Source organism: Rhinolophus ferrumequinum, chromosome X (genome assembly GCF_004115265.2).
Source record: "Rhinolophus ferrumequinum isolate MPI-CBG mRhiFer1 chromosome X, mRhiFer1_v1.p, whole genome shotgun sequence".
NCBI lineage: Eukaryota > Metazoa > Chordata > Mammalia > Chiroptera > Rhinolophidae > Rhinolophus > Rhinolophus ferrumequinum.
The window spans coordinates 6,187,070-6,207,621 of NC_046284.1; the positions used below are offsets into that span (position 1 = coordinate 6,187,070).

Here is a 20,552-nt window from a genome sequence, read left to right on the forward strand (position 1 = left end):
AAGTAGCTACACCATTTTACATTCCCACCAGCAGTGTATGAAGGTTCCAATTTCTCCACATCCTCGCCAACACTTGTTATTATCTGACTTTTGTTTCTAGCCATCCTAGTGGGTGTGAAATGGTATCTTGTGGTTTTGATTTGTATTTCCCTGATGACTGATGATGTTGAGCATCTTTTCATGACCTTGGTGGCCATTTGTATGTCTTTTTTGATATACGAGTACAAAGAAATCTGAAATGTCCATTCAAGTTCTTTGCCTATCTTTTAATCAGGTTTTGGTTTGTTGTTGTTTTTGAGTTGTAGGAGTTCTTTATATATTCTCGATATTAATTTTATGTATATATATAAAATATATATATGTATATATATGATTTGCAAATATTTTCTCTTATTCTGTGGGTTCTCTTTTTACTTTGTTGATAGTGTACTTGGATGCACAAAAGTTTTAAATTTTGATGATGTCTAATTTATCTTTCTTTTGTTGCTTGTGCTTTAGTTGTCATATCTAAGAAACCATTGTTCTATCCAAGGTCACAAAGATTTACTCCTATGTTTTATTCTAAGAGTTTTATAATTTTTACTCTTAAATTTAGGTCTCTGATCCATTTGGGTTTAGTTTTAGTATATGATGTGAGGTTGTGGTCCAACTTCATTCTTTTGCATGTGGTTACTATCCAGTTGTCCTAGCACCATTTCTTGAAGAGACTATTCTATTCTTTTCCCATTGAATGGTCTTGCCAACTGCATCAAAAAAAATCAATTGACAATAGATATGTGGGTTTGTTTCTGGACTCTCAATTCTGTTCCCTTTATCTTTATGTCTATCCTTATGCCAGTACCACACTGTCTTGAACACTGTAGTTTTGTAGTTAGTTTTTTGTTTGTTTGTTTGTTTGTTTTTTAAGGAGGGCACAACTCACAGTGGCCCATGCGGGGATTGAACTGGCAACCTTGGTGCTACCAGCACTGTGCTCTAACCAACTGACCTAACCATCCACCCCTTTGTAGTAAGTTTTGACATCAGGAAATGCGAGGCCTGGCCAGGCTCCTGGAGCCCAGGCTGGGAAGTTCCCTTTGCTCTATGGGCTGTGCCTTGTTCAGGGTCTCAGAGGGCTTGTCTACACATTCTTGTCCCCACCCATCATCCCATATCTCAGAGTCTGCAAGTCCTCCAAATTTGTTCTTTTTCAAGAATGGTTTGGCTATTCAGGGTCCTTAGCAGTTCCATGTGAATTTTAGGATGAGCTTGTCAGTTACTAAAAAAAAAATAGCCAGTGGGAATTTGCTAGGGATTGAACTGAATCTGTAGATCACTTTGGGGAATGTTGCCATCTTAACAAGATTAAGCCTTTTCAGCCATGAACTTGGGATGTTGTGATGATTAATGTTATGTGTTTATTACTTTCAATTTGGCTCATCTATAGTTCCCAGTGATTTCATCAAGCACTAATCTTGATGTTGCTTAAAGGTATTTTGTAGATGTGGTCAACCTCAACAATCGGTTAACTTTGAGAAAAGATTACCCTCTGTAATGTGGGTGGATCTCATCCACTCAATTGAAGGCCTTATCAGCAAAAATTGGAGTTTCCGGGAGAAGTAGAAATTCTGCCTCAAGACTAAATGTAGAAATCCTGCCTGAAGTCTCCAGCCTGCTGGCCTGCTCTACAAATTTTAGACTTGCCAACTTGCCAGCCCCCACAATGGCATGAGCTAATTCCTCAAAAATAGTGTGTGTGCGCGCGCGCAGGCGTGAGCGTGCTCGCTCGTCTGTTTCTCTGGAGAACCCTGACTAAACAGATGTCCTTCTATTTATTTAGGTTTTCTTTCATTTCTTTCAATGATATTTGTAGTTTTCAGTGTACAAGTCTTGCAGTTTTTTTGTTACATTTATTCCTATTTTATTATTCTTTTTGATGCTATTTGTCAATGGAATTGCTTTCTTTATTTCATTTTGGACTCTTCATTGCTAAGGTATAGAAATGCAATTGATTTTTTTTATCCTGCAACCTTGCTGAACTTGTTTATTAGCTCTGATAGTTTTTTAGTGGATTTCCTAGGATTTTGCATATACAAGAGTATGTTATGTGAGAATAGAGATAGTTTTACTTCTTCCTTTCCAATCTGGAAGACCTTTATTTCATTTTGTTGCCTAATTACCCTGGCTAGAACCTCCAGTCAAATGTTGGATAGATTTGGTTGCTTTCTTTTTGATTTCATGATTTGAAATTAATTCAAATTTACAGAAAAGCTGTAAAAATAGTAAAGAGACCTCCCGTGTACCCTTAACCCAGATTCACCAATACAACCATACCCCATTTTATTGCACTTCTCAGGTATTGTGGGGTTTTTTTTATAAATTGAAGGCAAGACCCTTCATCTTCAAAAAAATTATGACTTGCTTTATTGCGATACTTGCTTTATTGCAGTGGTCTGGAAGCAAACCCACAATATCTCTGAGATTTTCCTGTAGTTCATATTTTGCCCATTCTCTCTCTCTCTCCCTCTCTCTCTCTCCCCCCCATGACATGTATACATATATAACATATTTATTATGTATAAAAATAATGTTTTTCTGAACTACTTCAAGTTGCATACACCTTGCCTCTTTACTCCTCAATACTTTACTCCAGAGTTCATAACCACAGTATAATTACTGTAGCCTCTTACATAACCATAGTATAACTATTAACATACAAATGTTAATACAATAACATTATTCGTTCTAAGATCTTATTCAAGTTTCACCAATTGTCCCCATGATGTCCTTCATAGCTTTGCTTTTCCTGATCCAGGATCCAGTCTAGGATTCCATGTTGCATTCAGTTCTCATGCCTCTTTAGTCCCCTTGAGCCTGGAACATTCCTCTGCTTTTCTTGGCCTTTCATGACATGGACATTTTTGAAGCATGCAGGCCAGGTATTTAGAAGAATGTCCCTCAGTTTCGGTTTGCCTGATTTTTTTCTCATGATGAAATTCAGGCTGTGCTACCAGCACTGTCCCTTGGCTGTGAGGTTGGGCCCTTTCAGTGCTTAGCAGGAGACACGAGTTGTCTCTGCCCCTTCACTGTGATGTGCGCTTTGAACACTTGGCTAAGGTCATGACTGCCAGTTTCTCAAATGGCCAGTTACTATTTTTTCTCTTTGTAACTAAAAAGTAGTTTGTAGGAAAATACTTTGAAAGTAAGTGAATATTCTGTTACTCATCAAAGTGTCCCCAATAATTGGTAATTTTTGCCTGAATCTATGATTACTCTGATGCTTGCAAAATAGTGATTTTCTCCCTCCATGGTCCCTCCTACATTTATTTGCTGTCATCCTACTGTCAGGAAGAGTTCCTCTGTTTTTCTATGTATTCATCATCAGTATGGACTCGTGGATACTGATTTTATTCAATGGATTAGACTCCATTATTGTAAACTATTTATTTTGATGCTCAATTTGTCCCAGATTTGGCCCCTTCGAGCTGGCTCCTGTATCATTCTGACATGTCCCCATCATTCTTTAAGCACTTTATTCCTTTTGGCACAAGATCTTCGGGATGCCTCTTGCACTTTCCTTACCCCAGCCCTGGAATCAGCCATTCTTCTAAGGAGCCCTGGTTCCTTTTAGGGAGAATAATATTTAGAAACCAAGATCTAGGGTCAAGCTGTGCTCACTGCTACTGGGGTGTCAAGCTCTTTGGCATTTTCAGTGGGCAGAGGTGGGATGTGTGTGTGTGTGTGGAGATATCCATCATCTATCTATCTATCATCTATCATCTATCAACCTATCATCTATCTATCTATCTATCAATCTATCATCTGTCTGTCTATCTATCATGTATGTATGTATGTATCTATCTATCGATCTATCTATCTACTGGTATCTCCCATTCCAACTCCATAACAAAGTTCTTAGCCTTTGCCTGATCTATGATATTTGTATCTCCCTTCTCCAGTAGCAGGAGACCTGACTCCCCACATCAGCAATCTATGGACTCGTTTGCTCCATCCTCCAATGCATACAGAGCACATTCAGAATAGCTGCACCCATGTGCCCAAGACAAACAAATCTGCTAAATGGAGTTTGGGATTTGTCTGCAGGATTTTTGTTGTTTGGTCTCTTTTGCTATCAGACCGAGGGTATAAAGTAAAAGTGCTGTATTTAAACGTTGCTTGGATAGTTTGCTTGTTTTTTTTAAATTCCCCTTTAATATAGTTATGTTATTCATTTGAAATACACTTGGGGTAATTTCTGTTTGTATTCAATTTTTCCTCCCCTCCCCGTCCTGTTGATTTTTTTTTTAGTAGTAAAATAAAAACATGTGTCCAGAAGTCAAATTACACAAGAAGATACCCCCAGGGGAACATCATTCCCTCCCATGTCCCTACCACTCAGGTCCCTTCCACCCCCTTTAGGTAACCAAGTTCATTAGTTTCCTTCTTTTTTTCTTTTTTCCTTTTATAATGAGCTTTATGTATACTTTGAAGGGAAAAAATGATCCCATTTTAAGTGTACAGTTCAATGAGTTGTAGTTTTTTGACAGCGAAAAAAATTTGTATTTAGAATTAGCCAGCTGGACTCAGTTTAGATGATCCCAATTTTGTTGGCAACATCCAAAGCGTCGTTGTCAGGAGCCAGTCAGACATATGCCTTCTTCTCTCCATCATGCCTGATCCGGGTGCTAACCTCCGCCACGTCAATGTCATAGAGCAATGTCATATGTTGTCTTCTGTCTTCTTCGTGGCTGACTCGGTGGCTAGGGGACCTTGATGATGGCATACTGGTCAGACTTGTTTCTCTTGGGCGCTCCCTTCCCAGGATATTTGGGCTGCATGCAGAGCCGCAGTGTCTTGGGCCCTCGGAAGGTGGGTGGCGTGTGGATCTAATTTTCTGTGTGTGTGTGTGTGTGTGTGTGTGTGTGTGTGTGTGTGTGGCTGTGGATGACTTTCAGCTCTGCTTTCTTTGCTTTTAGAGCCTTTGCTTTGGCATTGGCTTTGGGAGGGGCCGGGGCTTCCTTGTTCACTTTTGACGCCATCATGAAAAGGACAGGTCATTGAGTTTTGGCAGATGTTGAATTTTGGCAAACGTATACCTCTTTGTACCACCTTCTGGAGAAGACACAGACCATATCCATCAGCCATAAGGCCTCTCTGCAGTTCCCTCACAGCCAGTGACCCTTCACCCAGTTCCAGGTGGCTGCCAGTCTGCTCGCCATCACCATGAGGACGGCGAGCATCTTTCCAAGCACCATTGCCAGTCCTGTACAGTTTTTTGACATGTGTATTCAAATCTTTGGCCTGTTAATTTATTTTGTTAATTAGGATGTTGGCCTCATTTTTATTGACTTGTAGGAGTTTATATATGTATTACGTATTCTGGATATAAGCCCTTGGTCATACAAATATTAACTTTATTTTCTCCAAGCCAGTGGCTTGTCTTTGCATTTTCATGATAGTATCTTTTAAACAACAAAAGTTTGGATTTTTTATGAAGTCCAATTTATCAATTTTTCCTTTTATGATTAATATTTTTTGTATCCTGTCCAAGAAACCTTTGCCTAGCCCAAGGCCACAAAAATTTTCTCCCATGTTTTATTCAGATGTTTTTTTCTTTCAGCTTTTACTTTTAGGTCTACAACCCATGTCAAGATCATTTCTCTGTATGGTCTAAATAAGATGTGTGAGTTTCCTGTGGCTGCTATAACAAAGTTCCACAAACTGAGTGGCTAAATCAAGAGACATTTCTTCTCTTCCCGTTCTGGAGGCCAGAAGTCTGAAATCGGGGAGTGCCCACCTCTGGCACACTGGTCCCCAGAAATATTGGTGACCACTCGCTGACCTCAGTGGCCTCATGTAGTTCCAGAGCATCCGAGAGCAGCTGAGCTCCACGTTCTCATGAGTCCAAGGTCCCAAGGAAAGAGCCCTGGGGCTAGACAGTGCCCACTCTGCCCATGCCAGCCTACAAGAGTGAGGCTGGGTGCCCCTAGAGGTACATCTGCAAGAAGCTTGCCCGCCAGTGCTCTTCCAGCTTGGCCACCAGTCTTTACTTAGGACAAGGGGCTCCCTTGGGTGCACACCCCATGGTGCAGCCTTTCCCACCTCTTTGCTGGCCACAAGGAAGTGGGTCTCCTTCCATGACAGTCCCCCCGCCTTCTTGACCATGACCCCAAAGGTCTCCCTCTTGCCCCCGCCCGACCTCCCAGGGACTGAGGGCTGCTCCCAGAAACCAGGTCATTTCCTGTCAGGACCCAAGATTGGGCCTCAAAGGCCTTGTTTTGCAGAGCTGTGAGGCCAAAGGAAACCATCTACCACTGGGTGAGCTGGCTGGCTGAGAGGGGCTCCTTTTCCCTGGGAAGCCTGCTCTTCTGGTGGCTTCTCAAGGAAGGCAGGAGGGGGTTGGTGCAGAAGTAGCCAAACAATCCCCTCTCCAGGGTTCCCAGAGCCAAACAAAAGGTCCCATTGAGGTCCCCAGACTTGTGCATGACCTCGGGTCAGGCCTGGCCACCCCCTCCCTGCTGTGCCCCAAGGCGCTCTGGCCTACTCTCCCCTCCTCCAAGTGACCCCACATGGCCATATCCCAGGGCCAGAAAGCCTGAGAGCTCCTAGCTGCCAGCCAGGCCTCGCCAGACTGTGGCTGAATGGGACACAGGGCCCTGCCCATGGAAGAGCACAAGAGCCTGTGTACCCAGCAAAGCCCACAATTTGTCAGGTAACTAGGGCCAGATCGAGCTGGGAAGCTCCCCACCAGCCGGGGGCTGTCCCATCCCCTTCGCTTGGCTTCGGGCAAGGGGAAGAAGGGTAGGAGCAAAGAGGGATCAGCTTGCCTTTTGGAGACAGACCTGCCTGCCTCAACTTATGCAAAGAGAACTGGGGAGCACCCACCCCCAAGCCACATTCGCCCCTTGGGGTCATGACAGTGACCAGCGTCAGGGCAGTCTGAGCAGGTCACCCACAGCAGCCTTCCCGTGTCGGGACTGGGAAGAGATGCTGAGAAGGGCCCAGAGCAAGGAGGGCAAGGGTGGGTTTGCATAGCTGCGATAGCCACGTAGGGTGGCTGGGAGCCACAGGACAGCCCTGTCCTCTATGGAACGGGCAGCTAGGAGACACAAGAGTAGCCCAAGGGCCTGGAATGGAACGCCCCTCCCACTCACAGTAAAGAACCGCAATGCCACGTACGTGCCCTGGGGAGGGCAGGCTAGCTGCAGAGACAGCTGGGCCTGCCGGGCCCCCGTGGGTTGCAAATGCCCCCCTTCTTCCTCCAAAGACTCACATTCCTGCCCAATCCCCTTCTAGCCTCCCACCCCACCAAACACACACTTTCTTGCCAGACACAAAGACCACAAATATTGTATGATTCCATTTATGTGAAACTTCCAGAAAAGGCAAATGCATACACACAGAAAGCAGACTAGGGGGTGCCAGGGGCAGGGTCTCCTTTTGGGGTGTTAGAAATATTCTGGAACTAAGTAGAGGTGATATTTATACAATATCGTGAATGTACTAAAGACCCCTGAATTGTACATTTCAAATGGCCACAATGATGAATTTCATGTTCTGTGAATTTTATCTCGACAAAGGTTTTTTTAAAACAAAACACAGTTTTTTAAAACAAAGCGCAGTACAGGTGCTCTGATTCTGACATGTACATTTCTTTATTGGAAAAGAAAAGAACAGCAAATGACAGCGTCAGGGGCAGGGGGTGATCAGTCATGTCACGGGAGCAGGGCGCAGGGCGCCTGGAGTCCTGGAGACCCGGGGTTGTGGGGAGACTGGAGGAAACCGGGGGGGAGCCAAGCTCCGCCTCTGCATTCACCGGATCTGGTGAGAAGACAAGGGACAGAGAAGAGAGGCTGAGCTGAGCAGGGGCGGGCTGGCCCATCAGTTATGGTCCTGTCGCAGGACAGTGCAGGCCACCCCCAGCCAGGCTGGCTCCATCCTCCCAGCTCGAGCTAAACAGCCCAGCACCAGGGCCAGCTCAGAGGGGCCTCCTCACCGTGTACTTGTCCCACTTCTTCTCAGGGTCATAGGGCTCCCAGCGGCTGGCGGGGAAGATGTGCTTGTTCTTCTCATACCAGCTCCTTAGCACCACCTTGCCCGCATGTGACTGAGGGAGGAAGAAGGGGCAGGTCTGGTGGCTCAGGGCCAGCTGGGGGCCTCATTTCTCCACTTCTCTTTCCCTCCACTGCTCCGCCCTCCCCCGGCCCAGGGCCCCTGCACCCCTGTACCTCATCCTTCTCCACAGTGGCGTCACTGAGCAGCCGCACATCATCATGAACATCGAAATTAAAGAGTGGTCCTGCAGGGAAGAAGAAGCCAGCCAACCCTCGGGCTGCTGCCCTCACAGGTTGGGGGCAAGTTGCTGGGGGAGGGGAGGGGCTGGGTCGGGCACACTCACCACTTTTCCCTCGCGCCTTGGTAACGATGAAATCATAGAAGCTGTGGTGCTAGGAGCCCAGAGCAGGAAAAGTCATGGCTGATGACCCATCTCAGTCTCTGCCACCTGCCTGCCTACCCGCAGGCTGGAGGTAGGTACAGCTACACACAATGCGCCCCCCCAGCCCGAGCCAAAGACCCAGCGCAGAGCGAAGACTGTCCCACGAAGCCCCAGGGCATGGCAAAGCCCACCACCCCTCCCACTGCCACCCTGGCCCAGGCTGTGGGGAGAGAGAAGGAACTCACGTGGGGTATGATTAGGTCCTCCTTGATGTACATGAGCTGCTCCACCCCTGCTGACCTGAGAGAGAAAGGCAGGAGGACGTAGATGGATGAAGCAGCGGCTGGGCAAGGAGACGGGCGCCAGATGGGAGGCAGCCATGAATGCTTTGAGGCAGGCTGCTAGGTTTGGGGAGCCCTGCGAGAGTGCTAGCTGTCCTCCACCTCGGGGCTGAAGAGCTAAGGCTGATGCTCCCACCTAAGCTGTGTATGCTGAGAGGGATGGCAAAAGGATCCTGACCCTCCTTTCAGGAGCACAGCACTGGCATGCCACCTTCCACCCAGGAGCAGTCATCTGGTGCTCCGCAAGCAGCAGCAACCACTCAGGGGTGCTGGTACCAGGGCTGGGGCTGCAGGCTTCACACGAACATTCGCACGGGCGTACACGCTCATGCACGTGCACGTACATGCACGCACGCACACACCCTACCTGAGCTCACTGAAGTCTTTGCGCAGGATTTCAAGCGCCTTCTGCAGGAACTGCTGCATGGTGTTGCCTTTTTTCATCTGCAGAGCAGGCCCGAGAGCCAGCATCCAGGACACCAAGGCATTGGAAGGGGAAGATGGAGAAGGGCTCTCAAGAAGGCAGCGCCCTGCAGGCCCCTGCCAGGGACCCTGGAGCCCTCACTACCCCTACAAGGCCCTCTTCCCTGCTCCCCCCAGGATCCCCAGGGGCCACCCATATGAAGGGGCTGGCTTCCAAAGTCAGGATTAAAGCTCCTTCTCACTGAATCCCAGGGGCACTGGGAGCAGGATGCAGGCCCCACACTGCCCACCTTGACTGTCCGCCGGTGCCCAGAGCCATCCCAGTAACTGAAGGTGATTTCAATCTCCTCACCTACAAAGCAGAATTGCCACTTAGCCTCCAGGACCGAGTGTCTGCAACCCCCACAAGATCCCTGGGGCTCAGCCCCCAGCCCCAGCCTCTCACTGCACCAGGCCGGGTCACGCGGGTCCCATCGGTGAGCACTCACTCTTGATCTTCTCCTGCTTGGCTTCCCATTCTTGCCGCAGTTCTTCCCGGAGCCGATTCTCCTCCTCCTGGGAGAGGAAATGGGTACAGGAGGGACGCCCAGGGTTGCTCAGAGGGCATGCAGGGCTTTGCTCCCTAAGCAAAAGCCTCTGCCAAGGTCAGTGCCAGGACTGGGGTCAGGATGCCTTTACCTCGCGGTCTCGATCAGGCAAAAAGCTTGTGTCCACATCTGGGTTTTTCCCCAATTTCCTCTTCTTCATGGTGATCTCTGGAGCCAAAGAATACACAGAAATCAGTTGCACGATGGGTCCTGGTTCCAGGGCACCCTGGACCTTTGATGCTCAGACCTCAGCTTAAACGCCACCTCCTTGGAGGCTTCCTGGGCCAACCTGGCTGGGACACACTGCTCTCTGCTCCCAGGAACAGCAGCCTGCACTCTCCTCTTCACAATAGGTCTGACAATGAAGTTTGTGAACTTGTTGCAACAATGTTGCTAACCTCTTGGTATTACAGGGATTATTCATTATGACTTTGTATCAACTGGACAAACAGTTAACCAAGTTTACTATTTGGAAATGCTGAAAAGGCTGTGTGAAAAAGTGAGACGACCTGAAGGTTTCACCAACATTTCATGGCTCTTGCATCATGACAATGCACCAGCTTACACGGCACTGTCTGCGAGGGAGTTTTTAGCCAGTAAACAAGTAATGGTATTGGAACACCCTCCCTACTCACCTGCTCTGGCCCCCAGTGACTTCTTTCTTTACCCGAAAATAAAGGAAATATTTAAGGAAAACATTTGGATGGCATTCAGGACATCAAGGGTAATACGACAACAGCTCTGAGGGACATTCCAGAAAGAGTTCCAAAATTGCTTTGAAGGGTAGACTAGGTGCTGGTGTCAGTGCATAGCTTCCCAAGGGGAGTCCTTCAAAGGTGACCATAGTGATATTCAGCAGTGAGGTATGTAGCACTTTTTCTAGGATGAGTTCGTGAACTTAATTGTCTAACCTTGTACCTGTGGAGAGCTACCGTGTTTCCCCAAAAATAAGACCTAGCTGGACCATCAGCTGTAATGCGTCTTTTGGATCAAAAATTAATATAAGACCTGGTCTTACTTTAATATAAGACCCGGTATAATATAATATAACATAATATAATATAATATAATACCGGGTCTTATATTAATTTTTGGTCCAAAAGACGCATTGGAGCTGATGGTCCGGCTAGGTCCTATTTTCGGGGAAACGCAGTAAAAGGGGCCCTTGCCAAGGGACCTTCACCTTGGCCTCCGCTCCCATCAGCTGTGATCTGGAGAACCTCGGAGGATTTGGGGCATCAGTGCCAGTGTCTAAGGGAGCCAAGGCGCCTTTGCACTGGAAAGGTAGGGCATCGACAAATGGGTGGGTGCCTGGGGGACGGCCCCCTCTGCGGCCTCTCACACTGAAGACTCGGCCCTTACCAGAGGCCACACACCTGGCTCTGACTCACTCTGTCACTAAAGGCGAGCACCTGCCCCAACTCAGCTTGGCACACAGTGCAGACTTGGCTCTTACTCTCCTGTCCCAACATGCGACATTCGGGACCACGAACACAGTGGGCGATCAAGGCTGGGTGTTGGATGTGCCTGTCCACTCTAGAGCCAGAAACCCGGGACAGCGCTGCAGGCAGTACCCCTCTCTGGTGCTCCAAACCTGCCCTCACCTTCCCTTTCCAGCTCCTCCTCATACATGGCCATCTCCTCCTCTTCCTCGCCTGCCTCCTCTTCTTCCTCCAGGGTGAAGGACAGGCTGGAGATCTTCCGCTTGGCTTCCTTCTTGCGCTCCTTCTCCCGCAGCTTCTCCAGCTTCCTGCCAAGGCACGAGAACCATCATGCACCTCATCCCCAGCCTGAGGCCCCCTTCCTGATCCAGAGCCACCTGTGTGTTCAGTGTGGGGCCCACACGGTGCAGACCCTGAGGAGTCCTACTGCCCTGGATCATTTCAAGCTCCTGGGCAGGGCTCTGATTATGACACAAGGGTGTCCCCTTCACGGTGCAGGAACAGCCTGACCGGACCCCAAGCACTAGCTACATCTCGGGGGGAGGGGCTGCTGAGGATGAAAGGACCCACAGCTGCAGCTCCTTCGACTGCTCCTTCTTGGCCAGCTGCTTTTCCCGCTCCTTCACCAGTGCCTCCTGCTTGGCCTTCATGTCATTCAGGGTCACAAGTCCTATGAGGCAAGGAGACAAGAGGGTACGGGTCGGTCACCCAGAGCCAGCGAAGCAACAGGCCTCTGGGTGCCGGAACGGGTGGCATGTGTGCTTGGCTCACCCACGGTGCTGGACTTGAGCTCCGCCTCCACGGCATCGTAATGTGCAGAAAACTTCTTGTCAATGTTGGATTTCATGATGTTCTCCTGTCGGGAGGGAGAGTAGCGGTGAGGGCCACCCACCCGCCCACCAGGGAAGTGGAGACCCCAGCCTGGGTTCCAGTCCCAGATATGCCCCTGGCCTCACTATGTGACCTTGGGAAAGACATATGCCCTCTCCTCGGTTGATGGAAAGTTCCACAGGACTGCGAGGGGCTCTTTCAGTGCAGAGGGAGTCAAATGGGATCGTTTCCCTGTGACCTCTGAACTGCTGTGGCCCCTCCACGCCTCGGGCTGGTGACCAGAGCTCCCTCAGCCACGGACTCTACTACCTGCATTTGACGTTTTTCATAACCAGCCTTTAAGCTGCAGGTCTGGAGACTCAAGCCAAGGGGTGAGAGCAGAGAGTGAAGAGTGGCCAAGGTGCCTAGTCCCCCAATGAACAATGGTGCTCCCTCTCTGCTCCATATGTTGCCAACAACAGCTTCCCATGAGGCATCCTCACTCCAGCCCAGCCCCACCGCACATAGGTCCCTCTCTGGCCAGTGGCCTTCAGAGGATGTGGCCAACAGAGATAGGCACCTCTGGCTGGCCAGAGGGTCAGCACTGAGACGGAGGGTCTGGGCACAGCATGAACTGAGGCCACTTCCTTGGGCCTGGCTTCCACAGTACCTAAGGTAGGAGTCTGCTCTCCCCTCCTGTCTTGAGTCCATGCTCTTCCAAAGGAAGTCTCAAGCAAATGCCTAGGAGGAGGGATCCTTCCTTCCTGACCACCCACCACCCATTCACGTAAGCCCTTTGTGAACCACTAGCACCCCTAATGCTCGTGCCTGCCTTTGCCACAGCGCAAAGGACTCTGGAATGAGCCTCAGTGGCCAGTGGATTGGCAGGAGCCTGCGGAACCTGCCCTTCCCTGTATCCATTGGCTCAGGGCAGAAACCTCGCTCTCGGGCTGAGGGGACAGAGCCAAAATGCTCTGTGCCAGCCAGGGGCGCCCCAATGTGACCAATGGAACCACTGACTGTGGCTCCCTCCAGTTGGAGGCTTGTCACAAGCTAACTCAGCACAGCCTTCCGGGACCATTTTACAGATGAGCAGACTATCACTGGCTCGCTTCTGCCTCTTGCTGGAAGTCAGGAAGAAAGGGTCGGGCCGGACCCAGCGGTCTACCCCCGCCGCCCGGGGTCGCACGGGGACCCAGTGGGCCAGGGCAATGGGCGGTGCGCATGCTCGGAGGCACCCCGGCCCGGCCCGGCCCGGCCCGGCCCGGCCCGCACCTCGGCGATCCGCTGCTTCATCTGCTCCATCTGCTCGCGCTGCTTCTCCCGTTTCTTCATCAGGTGCATGGCGCGGCCCGCCTCGCTCGCGGCGCCCTTGTATTGAGCCATGGCGGCGGCGGCGGCGGCGGCAGCGGCAGCGGCCGCGGCGGCGGCAGAGTCAGCAACGGCAACACTACGCCGGCAACAGCGGCGGCGGCAGTCTCGGCTGCCGCGCCGACGCAGTCGACGCAGTCAGCAAAGGCCCGCGCTGTGACGTCCGCCTCCAGGGAACGCGCGGCGGCCCGCGCCCGTCACGTGACCGCCGGCCGCCCCGCCCCGCCCCGCCCCGCCCCGCAGACCGCCCGACTGGGCTCGGGTCCTCTCCGCTCGCTGCCCTCCATCCATCCCCAACCTCCCGCGCTCGCTCCCTCGGTTACCCGTCAATTCCTCAACATTAACCCCAGGCCCAAGACTGGGTTCCCAGTCCTACTTCCTCCTGTTGACCCCAAGGCTGGACCCACGGGCCCTCCACTTCCTCGATGTTGACCCAACCCAGGGCCAGATCCCACACCCTGCTGCCTCCCTGCCTGAGGCAGCCCTAGTTCCCGGCTTCCACCAGTTTGACCTTCACCCAAGACTGGACCCCAGTAACCCGTTTCGCCAGACCATGAGGCTGGGCCTTGGTCCCCTCTGCCTCCTCCTCCTTAACCTGGAGGCAGGGATCCTGCTCCTTCCACTTCAACCCCCACCCCAGGCCAGACCCTTCCCTGTTTCCTTCACATTGACCCCCAAGGGTTTTCCTGATGAAGAAAATGACATTTTTATAGCCATCAGGTGGCAAGCTAAACTAGAGTCCGGAACTCATGACATCCCAGGAAGCCAGGGCCCTGCCCAGTGCCCAGCTTTTGGGAAATAAAGCTAAAGATCTGGGCTTAGGTTTCAACACAGTTTTATTGGGAGGTTTTGTTTCCTGTGAAATACACTAGAGGTTGGGGAAGGGCACACATTCACTTTGCAAGATAAGGGTTTCCCACCACTAAAGGAAAGGTGTGGGGCGGGGCACACTGGGGTCTGGATCCATTTTCCCACCTCCTGCTTTGCTCACATTTCTTCTCTCTCAGCAAGTACCAGAGGACACAAACGAAAAAACAAGAAACAAACACAACAAGCTCCACCTCCGACGGGGCCACACCCAAGCCCTCTCCCCTCCCAGGCTGCCCAGGCGGCCAGGGGAGCTGCTCCACAGCCCCAGGCCTCACCAGCAGACTGCAAGGGAGGAGCACAGCATTCCCTTCTCGGATGGGGTGGGCAAAAGTTAATAACTTAGAATAAATTAATGGGGTTGGGGGGGAATGCAACTTTGTGCTGGGAGGGCCCCTTCTCTCCAACACGCAAGCGAGTTGGGGGGGGGGCGGGGGCACCTCCAAAGGCCACTACAGTAGGGGGCAAGCGGTGGGGGCAGAAGTAAGCTTTCCTTCCCGTTTTTCCCAAACAGAGCAGAAGAATTAGGGGTGGGGGGAAGAGATACACAGAAGGAGAGGAACCCTCTTTTCCCAGGATGAGGAAGGGCCAAGAAAGAGGATGCTATCGAAACCCCCGTCTCCCAAACCGTCACTAAGATTAAGGATTTGGTCAGTGTATCAACGAGGTGGGTGACAGGAATGTGGTGGGGGAAGCAGAGAATGCTGGAAACGGGGTGCCCAGCCACGCCTATCTCCCCAGTCCTGGAGAACAGACACAGTGGGGGGGAGAGGGCACCCGGGGCTGGGGAGGGTCAGCAATCACTGGTCAGCTTCTCCAAAGACATCGTTCTGTTGCGCTTCATGTTCTCAAAGTCAAAGGCGGAGCCTGCCATGCGCTTGTAGATGTCTTTGATGTCATTGCAGGTTGTCTCAAAATGTGTGGTGGCATCATAGGAGCAGGAACAGAACACCTGGAAACAGCCAGAGCCGGGGCCCAGAGTGAGTTGGGCTGGGGCCCTGGGCAGGAAGCCAGGAGCCGGGGCCGGGACAGGCTGCTTACCTGGCTCTCAGAACCATCATCGATGGGCTCATACAAGTCACTGATAGCCACAAACCTAAGGGGCAGATGGAGGGGAAGGGTCAGGCCTCCAAACCAGCCTTGCCCTCCCTGGTCCCGGTGCCCCCACTCCCCAAACTCCTGGACTCCCTTCTTCCCCCCAGACACTCACTTTTGGTCAATGGGCTCCAGCAGCTCCAGGGCCGGTTCAACCTCCTTTTCGGGCTCGGCAGTCTCCACTGTGGTGCTGGCGATGGCGATGTACTTGCCCTGAGCAGCCACGTTGTGTGCGTAGGAGATCATGCACACGTAGATGTCTACCCGCAGAAAGGGCTCATTAACTCGGGCACACAAAGGGCTCCCGGGGGCGGGGTTGACTTCGGGCCTACCTGCCCCTCTCCAGCCTCATACAGCAGGCAGCAGCCAAGATGCCGCTCTCATGAAAGGGAAGAGTCCAACCACCCAATCCCTAGGGCCCCAAGACATGGGGACTACGATGCAGGTCCCCATTCCTCCATGGAGGCATCAGGCAGAGAGCCCCAAGGCTGATGGGAAGTGGCAGAGTCACCCCAAAGATAACACACTGGAGAAAGTCAGTGGGGCTTGGCCTACCTGACTTCCTGTTGACCTGGTTCTGGGGGATGATGATTTGGCAAGAGTTGGCATCATTGGTGTTCTTGATGGGGTGGCTGAGGATACAAATGATGCGGATAACCTGGCCAGCCTTCCGGACACGGTCTGGAACGTAGCTGGGGTCACAGATCAGCTGCTTGCATCGGGCCACCTGTAAAAGCACCAGAAAGTCCTGTCCCCATCCAATCACCACCCCACGCGACATGGTTGTGGGGATGGGCCCACAGCTAGGGCTGACAGCTCCGGCAGGCAGGGCGCTGCTTGGAGCTGCCACCACCGACTGCCCCTCCTGTAGCATACAGCTTCGTCCTGCATCTCAGGGAGGTACACCCTGATGTGCAGGGCTGGGCAACCCCTCTGCTGAGACGCTGTGGTCAGGTAACACTCCCTGCACCAGTGACACGGCCCATAGGCTGATAGATACCTCTCACCAACAGGAATGGCTATGTAGTCTTCTTCTGGAGCCCCAGTACCCAGCCCAAAGCCCTCAGAGCTGAATAGCAGCAAACCTAGCAGAGCCAGCGTCACTGGGAAGAGAGCCGCTAAGGAGAGGAACAAGCCCCGCTCAGACCATCACGACTGCACTCTGGGGAAGGCTTACCTCTCCCTCAGACTGCACACCCACCACCTTGCCATTCTCCATGATGATGTCGTCCACAGGTTTGTTTAGCATATATGTCCCCCCATAGATGGCACTCAATCTGTGGTGGGGAGAGTGATGGTGAAACGAGGACCAGTACCACTGCACCCTCCCCCCACCAGCACTGGGGTGCAGAGAGGGCTGCCCCGGGCGGGCAGAGCTCAGGAGAGCCAATGGTTCTTCCCGGCTCTGTCGCCAAGAACATCCTGCAAAGGGCTAATGTAAGGGTAGCATGAGGACACAGCTCCTCATGGAAATGGTCTGGGGAACAAAACAGAGGGCTCTGGGAAGCCCGACTCAAGGTTCCAAGGCCCCCGGCCCAGTCATATTGCTGCCTAACTCAGGCCAGGAGCCGAGCAAGCCCGATCTGTGGGGCTCTGGCTCTTCAATTCTGCACTTCAAAGCACTGCTGCAGGCCCGGCTCCCAAGGAAAGTGCCAAATAAATGAAAACCACAACGGGAAAGTACAAAACGCTACGGAAATGCTCAAGGGGGTCGTTTCCGTTCTTGGCATTAGTCCTACTCAGTATTGCCAACTGAAAGAAGCCATGCCCTCACCTTGCAAAGCCCTGAGGCAGCTCACCAAGGCCATAGAGTGGGTATAAATATGGGCTCTTGCCATACCGGGCCAGGGACTCGCTGTACAACTTGATGCGGTTGATGGTCTCAAGACAGGGCTGGTCCAGGTAGCTGGGGGGACAGGGTCAGGGGAAGAGGCTCCAACAGCAACACGCCTGGCTCACCCCCACCCAGACACCAGGCCGTATTCCCCCCACCTTCAATGGCCTGGGGAAGACTATGAGTGTAACCCAGGGAAAGAATGGAAAAGGCAACAGGTGAGTGTGTGACTGAGTACAAAAGACGCGCAGGATAGGCCGGGGGAGCGGCGGGCAGCAGTGGGGAGGGCAGGGTGTAGGCTGGGCGAAGAACGGTTTGCCACGCCAGCTTCCCAGCTCACTCATCAGTGCGGTAGAGCGCCAGGGCGTGGCCAGTGAAGTCGATGACATCCTGGCCCAGGTCAAACTTCCGGTAGACTTCACGCATGCTGGTGCTCTGGGGATCGACACCCTCAAAGGTCTTGGGGTCGTTCTCATCGAAGTTTGCCACAAACACCAGGAACTTGCGGAAGCGCCGTTTCTCAAACATACCCATGAGATCTGCGGAGACGATGAGGAGAGCCTTCGCTCCGAGGCACGACCCTCTCCTTCCCACTAGGCACGCCAAGAAGGCAGGTATCCTAGCTCCCAGTTAAGTTCTCTTGCTAACTACCGTGTGACCTTAGATTAACACCCCTCTGCCCTTTTCGGCCTCAGTTTCCCCATCTGTACAAAGAGGGGGTTGGGCTGGACAGGCTCTGAGGGCCCTGCAGGCTCTGACACTGGGGATGTTTCACTGGTCAGGTGGAGGCCCTGTCAAAGGCTGAAGTCTTTCAAGCAATCTCCCCTCCACATCCCCTCTGCGCGTGGACTTCCCTCCCAGCGACCAGGGAGGCACAGCCCGGGGCGGTAGAGGGAAGACAGAGCAAGGGGCTTCTGGTACTGCACGGAGAATGTGACCTTGGGCAAGGGGTGCCCTGCTCTGGATGGCTGCCCCCACCCTCAGGATTCGCTGGCTCAGGGGACCCGCACTCACTGGAAGCCAAGGCTTCAGTCTCTGTGGACGGCACTTTGTAGATCTTGCCCCCCTTGTAGACAAAGCTGCCTTCTACCACCTTGAAGTCCAGGTAGCGCGTCACCTCTGTGTACAGTAGCATCTTTACCAGCTGCCCTGCAGGGCGGTGAGGGGAAGGCAACAACATCAGCATGGCTCCTTCCAGAAGCTCTAGCTGTTCTGGCGGCCCCTTCTATGGAGCCCAACCCTCCTCTGGTTGTCCCAATCACCCCCACACTCACAATACCGCATTCATCTCCCTCACCATTGGCCATGAGGAATTTTGGGATCAGGTCAACATTCCAGTCTCGGCCCCTGCCCATCGACTCAGGGGGCCCCTCCAGCAACTGAAAACGCTTATACAGCTGCAAGCAGGAGGGAGAGAAAGAAAGGCACCTCAAAGATCTGCGGAGGTGCCTCCCCCACTCGCCTGCCCAGAGAACCTGGGGAGCTGCTTTAGTGCCCGATGTGAGAGGTTAACAAGGGACAGGCCCAGGTGCAGGTGGCCTCACCTCCTCCAGGGGTGTGATGGAGGAGCTCTCGCCCCCATAGTAGGGGTTCCGGTCCATGTGCAGCACTTTCTTCCCGTTCACAGACATGATGCCCGACAGGATGCATTCCTGGGGAAGGGGCGACATTGGCTGCACTCCCACCTGCCCACATTCCCACCAGCAGCCCCGATTTGTTCCCCACCCCAAATCAGAGAGAAAAGCAAAGCAAATGGACAGCTCCTTCCACCCCCAGGCTAGTTGCCTCCCCTAAAATTGGAGGCAACAGCACCATCCGACCAGTCTCCTTTATAACCTTGCTGGGCAAAGGAGTGAAGAAGAAGAAACAGTGGAGGCATGGAAGGAGAGTGTCCAGCAGACACACGGATGGTCTTCCAGCAAATACCACACCAAGAAAGTCATCTATCTACATAGAGTAGCAGGAAAAGACAGGTGAGGCACAATGAGCCGCAGAGAAGACCCAGCTGGACAGGGAAGGCCCCCCAGAAGGGAAGTGAAGCACGGACCTGGAATCGCTGGCCCCACCCTGGGCTGCTCAGTCCTCCAAGTTGCCCCTGACCCTGAGGAGCCTTCCAGGCCCAGGAAGAGGCTTCTGCGCCCGGACTGAGGGAGATGAGTTTCTCAGGGGAGCGGTCTAACGGGGTTTGAGGGAAGGGGGAAGATAAACACCCTCACCAGTCACTGTCATCAGCCCAAGGACAAAGGCTGCAGACACTACTCAGCCTGAGGTCCCCATGGGTAGACCAGGGTGGGGTAACGGGAATCTGGTCAGTGCCCCCACTGCTGCTACTTCTGGAACATTCCCTGGGTCCCGGGGCCACATAAAAAGCCAGGAAGGAAGGATGAGGACCCAATCTGGCGAAGCCCTCTGACCCGAGGTCCTTGCACTTCATCCCCACCAGGATTAATTAGCGCAAGATGGGAGAGGATGCTGGACGAGTGAGGGGTGCAGGCGATGGGCGGGGGCCAGAGGACACTGGGGGTTATCGGGCCGAGTGGAGGTGCGTTATCCCGGGCCGAGGTGGGGAGGATGGAAGGGTCCAGCGGTCAGTCCCGGGAAATCGAAGAGGCGGAAAGGAAGGGGGTCGCTTCTTGGAAATGGGGCCACAGCGGTGGGTAGAGGTGACGTCGCAAGGGGGGCTGGGCATGGGGCTGTTTTTTCGGGGACCCAAGCGCCGCGGATGGCACTGATGGGAGGATGGGGCCCGGGGCGGCAACGCCGCGGGGAGGATGGGGTGATGCGGCGCCCGGGGCGCCGGAGGCCGCACTTACGGTGAGGCCGGTACCCAGCACGATCACATCGTATTCCTCATCCATGGTCAGAGCTCGGTGCCAGCGCCGTCGGCTCCTCCTCCTCCTTCACCACAGCCGCCGCCGCACTGGACCAAAGATGGCGGCGCGTCGGCCGCTGCCCGACCCCTCCGCCGCGTCAAAGAGTCCCGGCCCCTCCCCGCGCCCCGCCGCGCCCGGCCCGGGCCACCGCCTTCCAGGCTCGCCTCCCGGGAGGGCTGCCAAAGGAAGGGTCCCAGCACCAGCACGGCTCCGCAGGCGGCGCCGCTCGCGGAGAGCCCAGAGGGGAGTGGAGCGGGGCGGGGCGGGCTGGTGGCCGGTGCTGCAACCGAGGGATCCGTGCGCGGGAGCCGCGCGCCCGCCCCGCCCCTCGGGAGGCTCGGCGCGGCCCTGATGGTCAGGCGCGCGCCGCTGCGGCAGCCAGGGGTGCCCCCTCGGGACAGGGGGGCAGCCATTGTCACGGCCGTCTCCCCCGAGCGCTGTCCACCCCCGCCCTTCCTGCCCACTCCCTGCAGCCCCCTCCCTACACTAGCCG

The 20,552-nt window shown here is 53.1% G+C and overlaps 2 protein-coding genes across 2 annotated transcripts; both read right to left on the reverse strand.

Moving 5' to 3' along the window:
* Positions 1-7,610: 7,610 nt before the first annotated feature.
* On the reverse strand, positions 7,611-13,536 carry FAM50A (family with sequence similarity 50 member A). Its single transcript, XM_033107619.1, has 13 exons — positions 13,295-13,536; positions 11,981-12,065; positions 11,780-11,879; positions 11,372-11,517; positions 9,859-9,935; positions 9,669-9,735; positions 9,471-9,532; positions 9,125-9,201; positions 8,662-8,716; positions 8,378-8,426; positions 8,208-8,278; positions 7,976-8,086; positions 7,611-7,800 (listed from the first exon to the last, which is right to left on the reverse strand). Exons 1-13 carry the CDS (start codon positions 13,403-13,405, stop codon positions 7,792-7,794), a joined length of 1,020 nt encoding a protein of 339 aa, XP_032963510.1. The 5' UTR covers positions 13,406-13,536; the 3' UTR covers positions 7,611-7,791.
* Positions 13,537-14,208: 672 nt separating this feature from the next.
* Positions 14,209-20,334, reverse strand: GDI1 (GDP dissociation inhibitor 1). The gene is given in 12 exon segments (XM_033116305.1): positions 14,209-15,092; positions 15,095-15,209; positions 15,299-15,353; positions 15,468-15,612; positions 15,908-16,079; positions 16,530-16,629; positions 17,127-17,258; positions 17,527-17,725; positions 18,201-18,335; positions 18,484-18,583; positions 18,731-18,838; positions 20,000-20,334. Coding segments are annotated over 12 exon segments (1,341 nt in total). The 5' UTR covers positions 20,045-20,334; the 3' UTR covers positions 14,209-15,057.
* Positions 20,335-20,552: the final 218 nt, after the last annotated feature.

Coding starts and splice junctions, on each gene's coding strand:
- FAM50A (XM_033107619.1), bottom strand. CDS start 13,405: ATGGCTCAATACAAGGGCGCCGCGAGCGAGGCGGGCCGCGCCATGCAC. Junction 9,202..9,470: donor GGCACCGGCGGACAGTCAAG/GTGGGCAGTGTG, acceptor CCTGCTCTGCAG/ATGAAAAAAGGCAACACCAT. Junction 8,279..8,377: donor CAAGGCGCGAGGGAAAAGTG/GTGAGTGTGCCC, acceptor TCTTCCCTGCAG/GACCACTCTTTAATTTCGAT.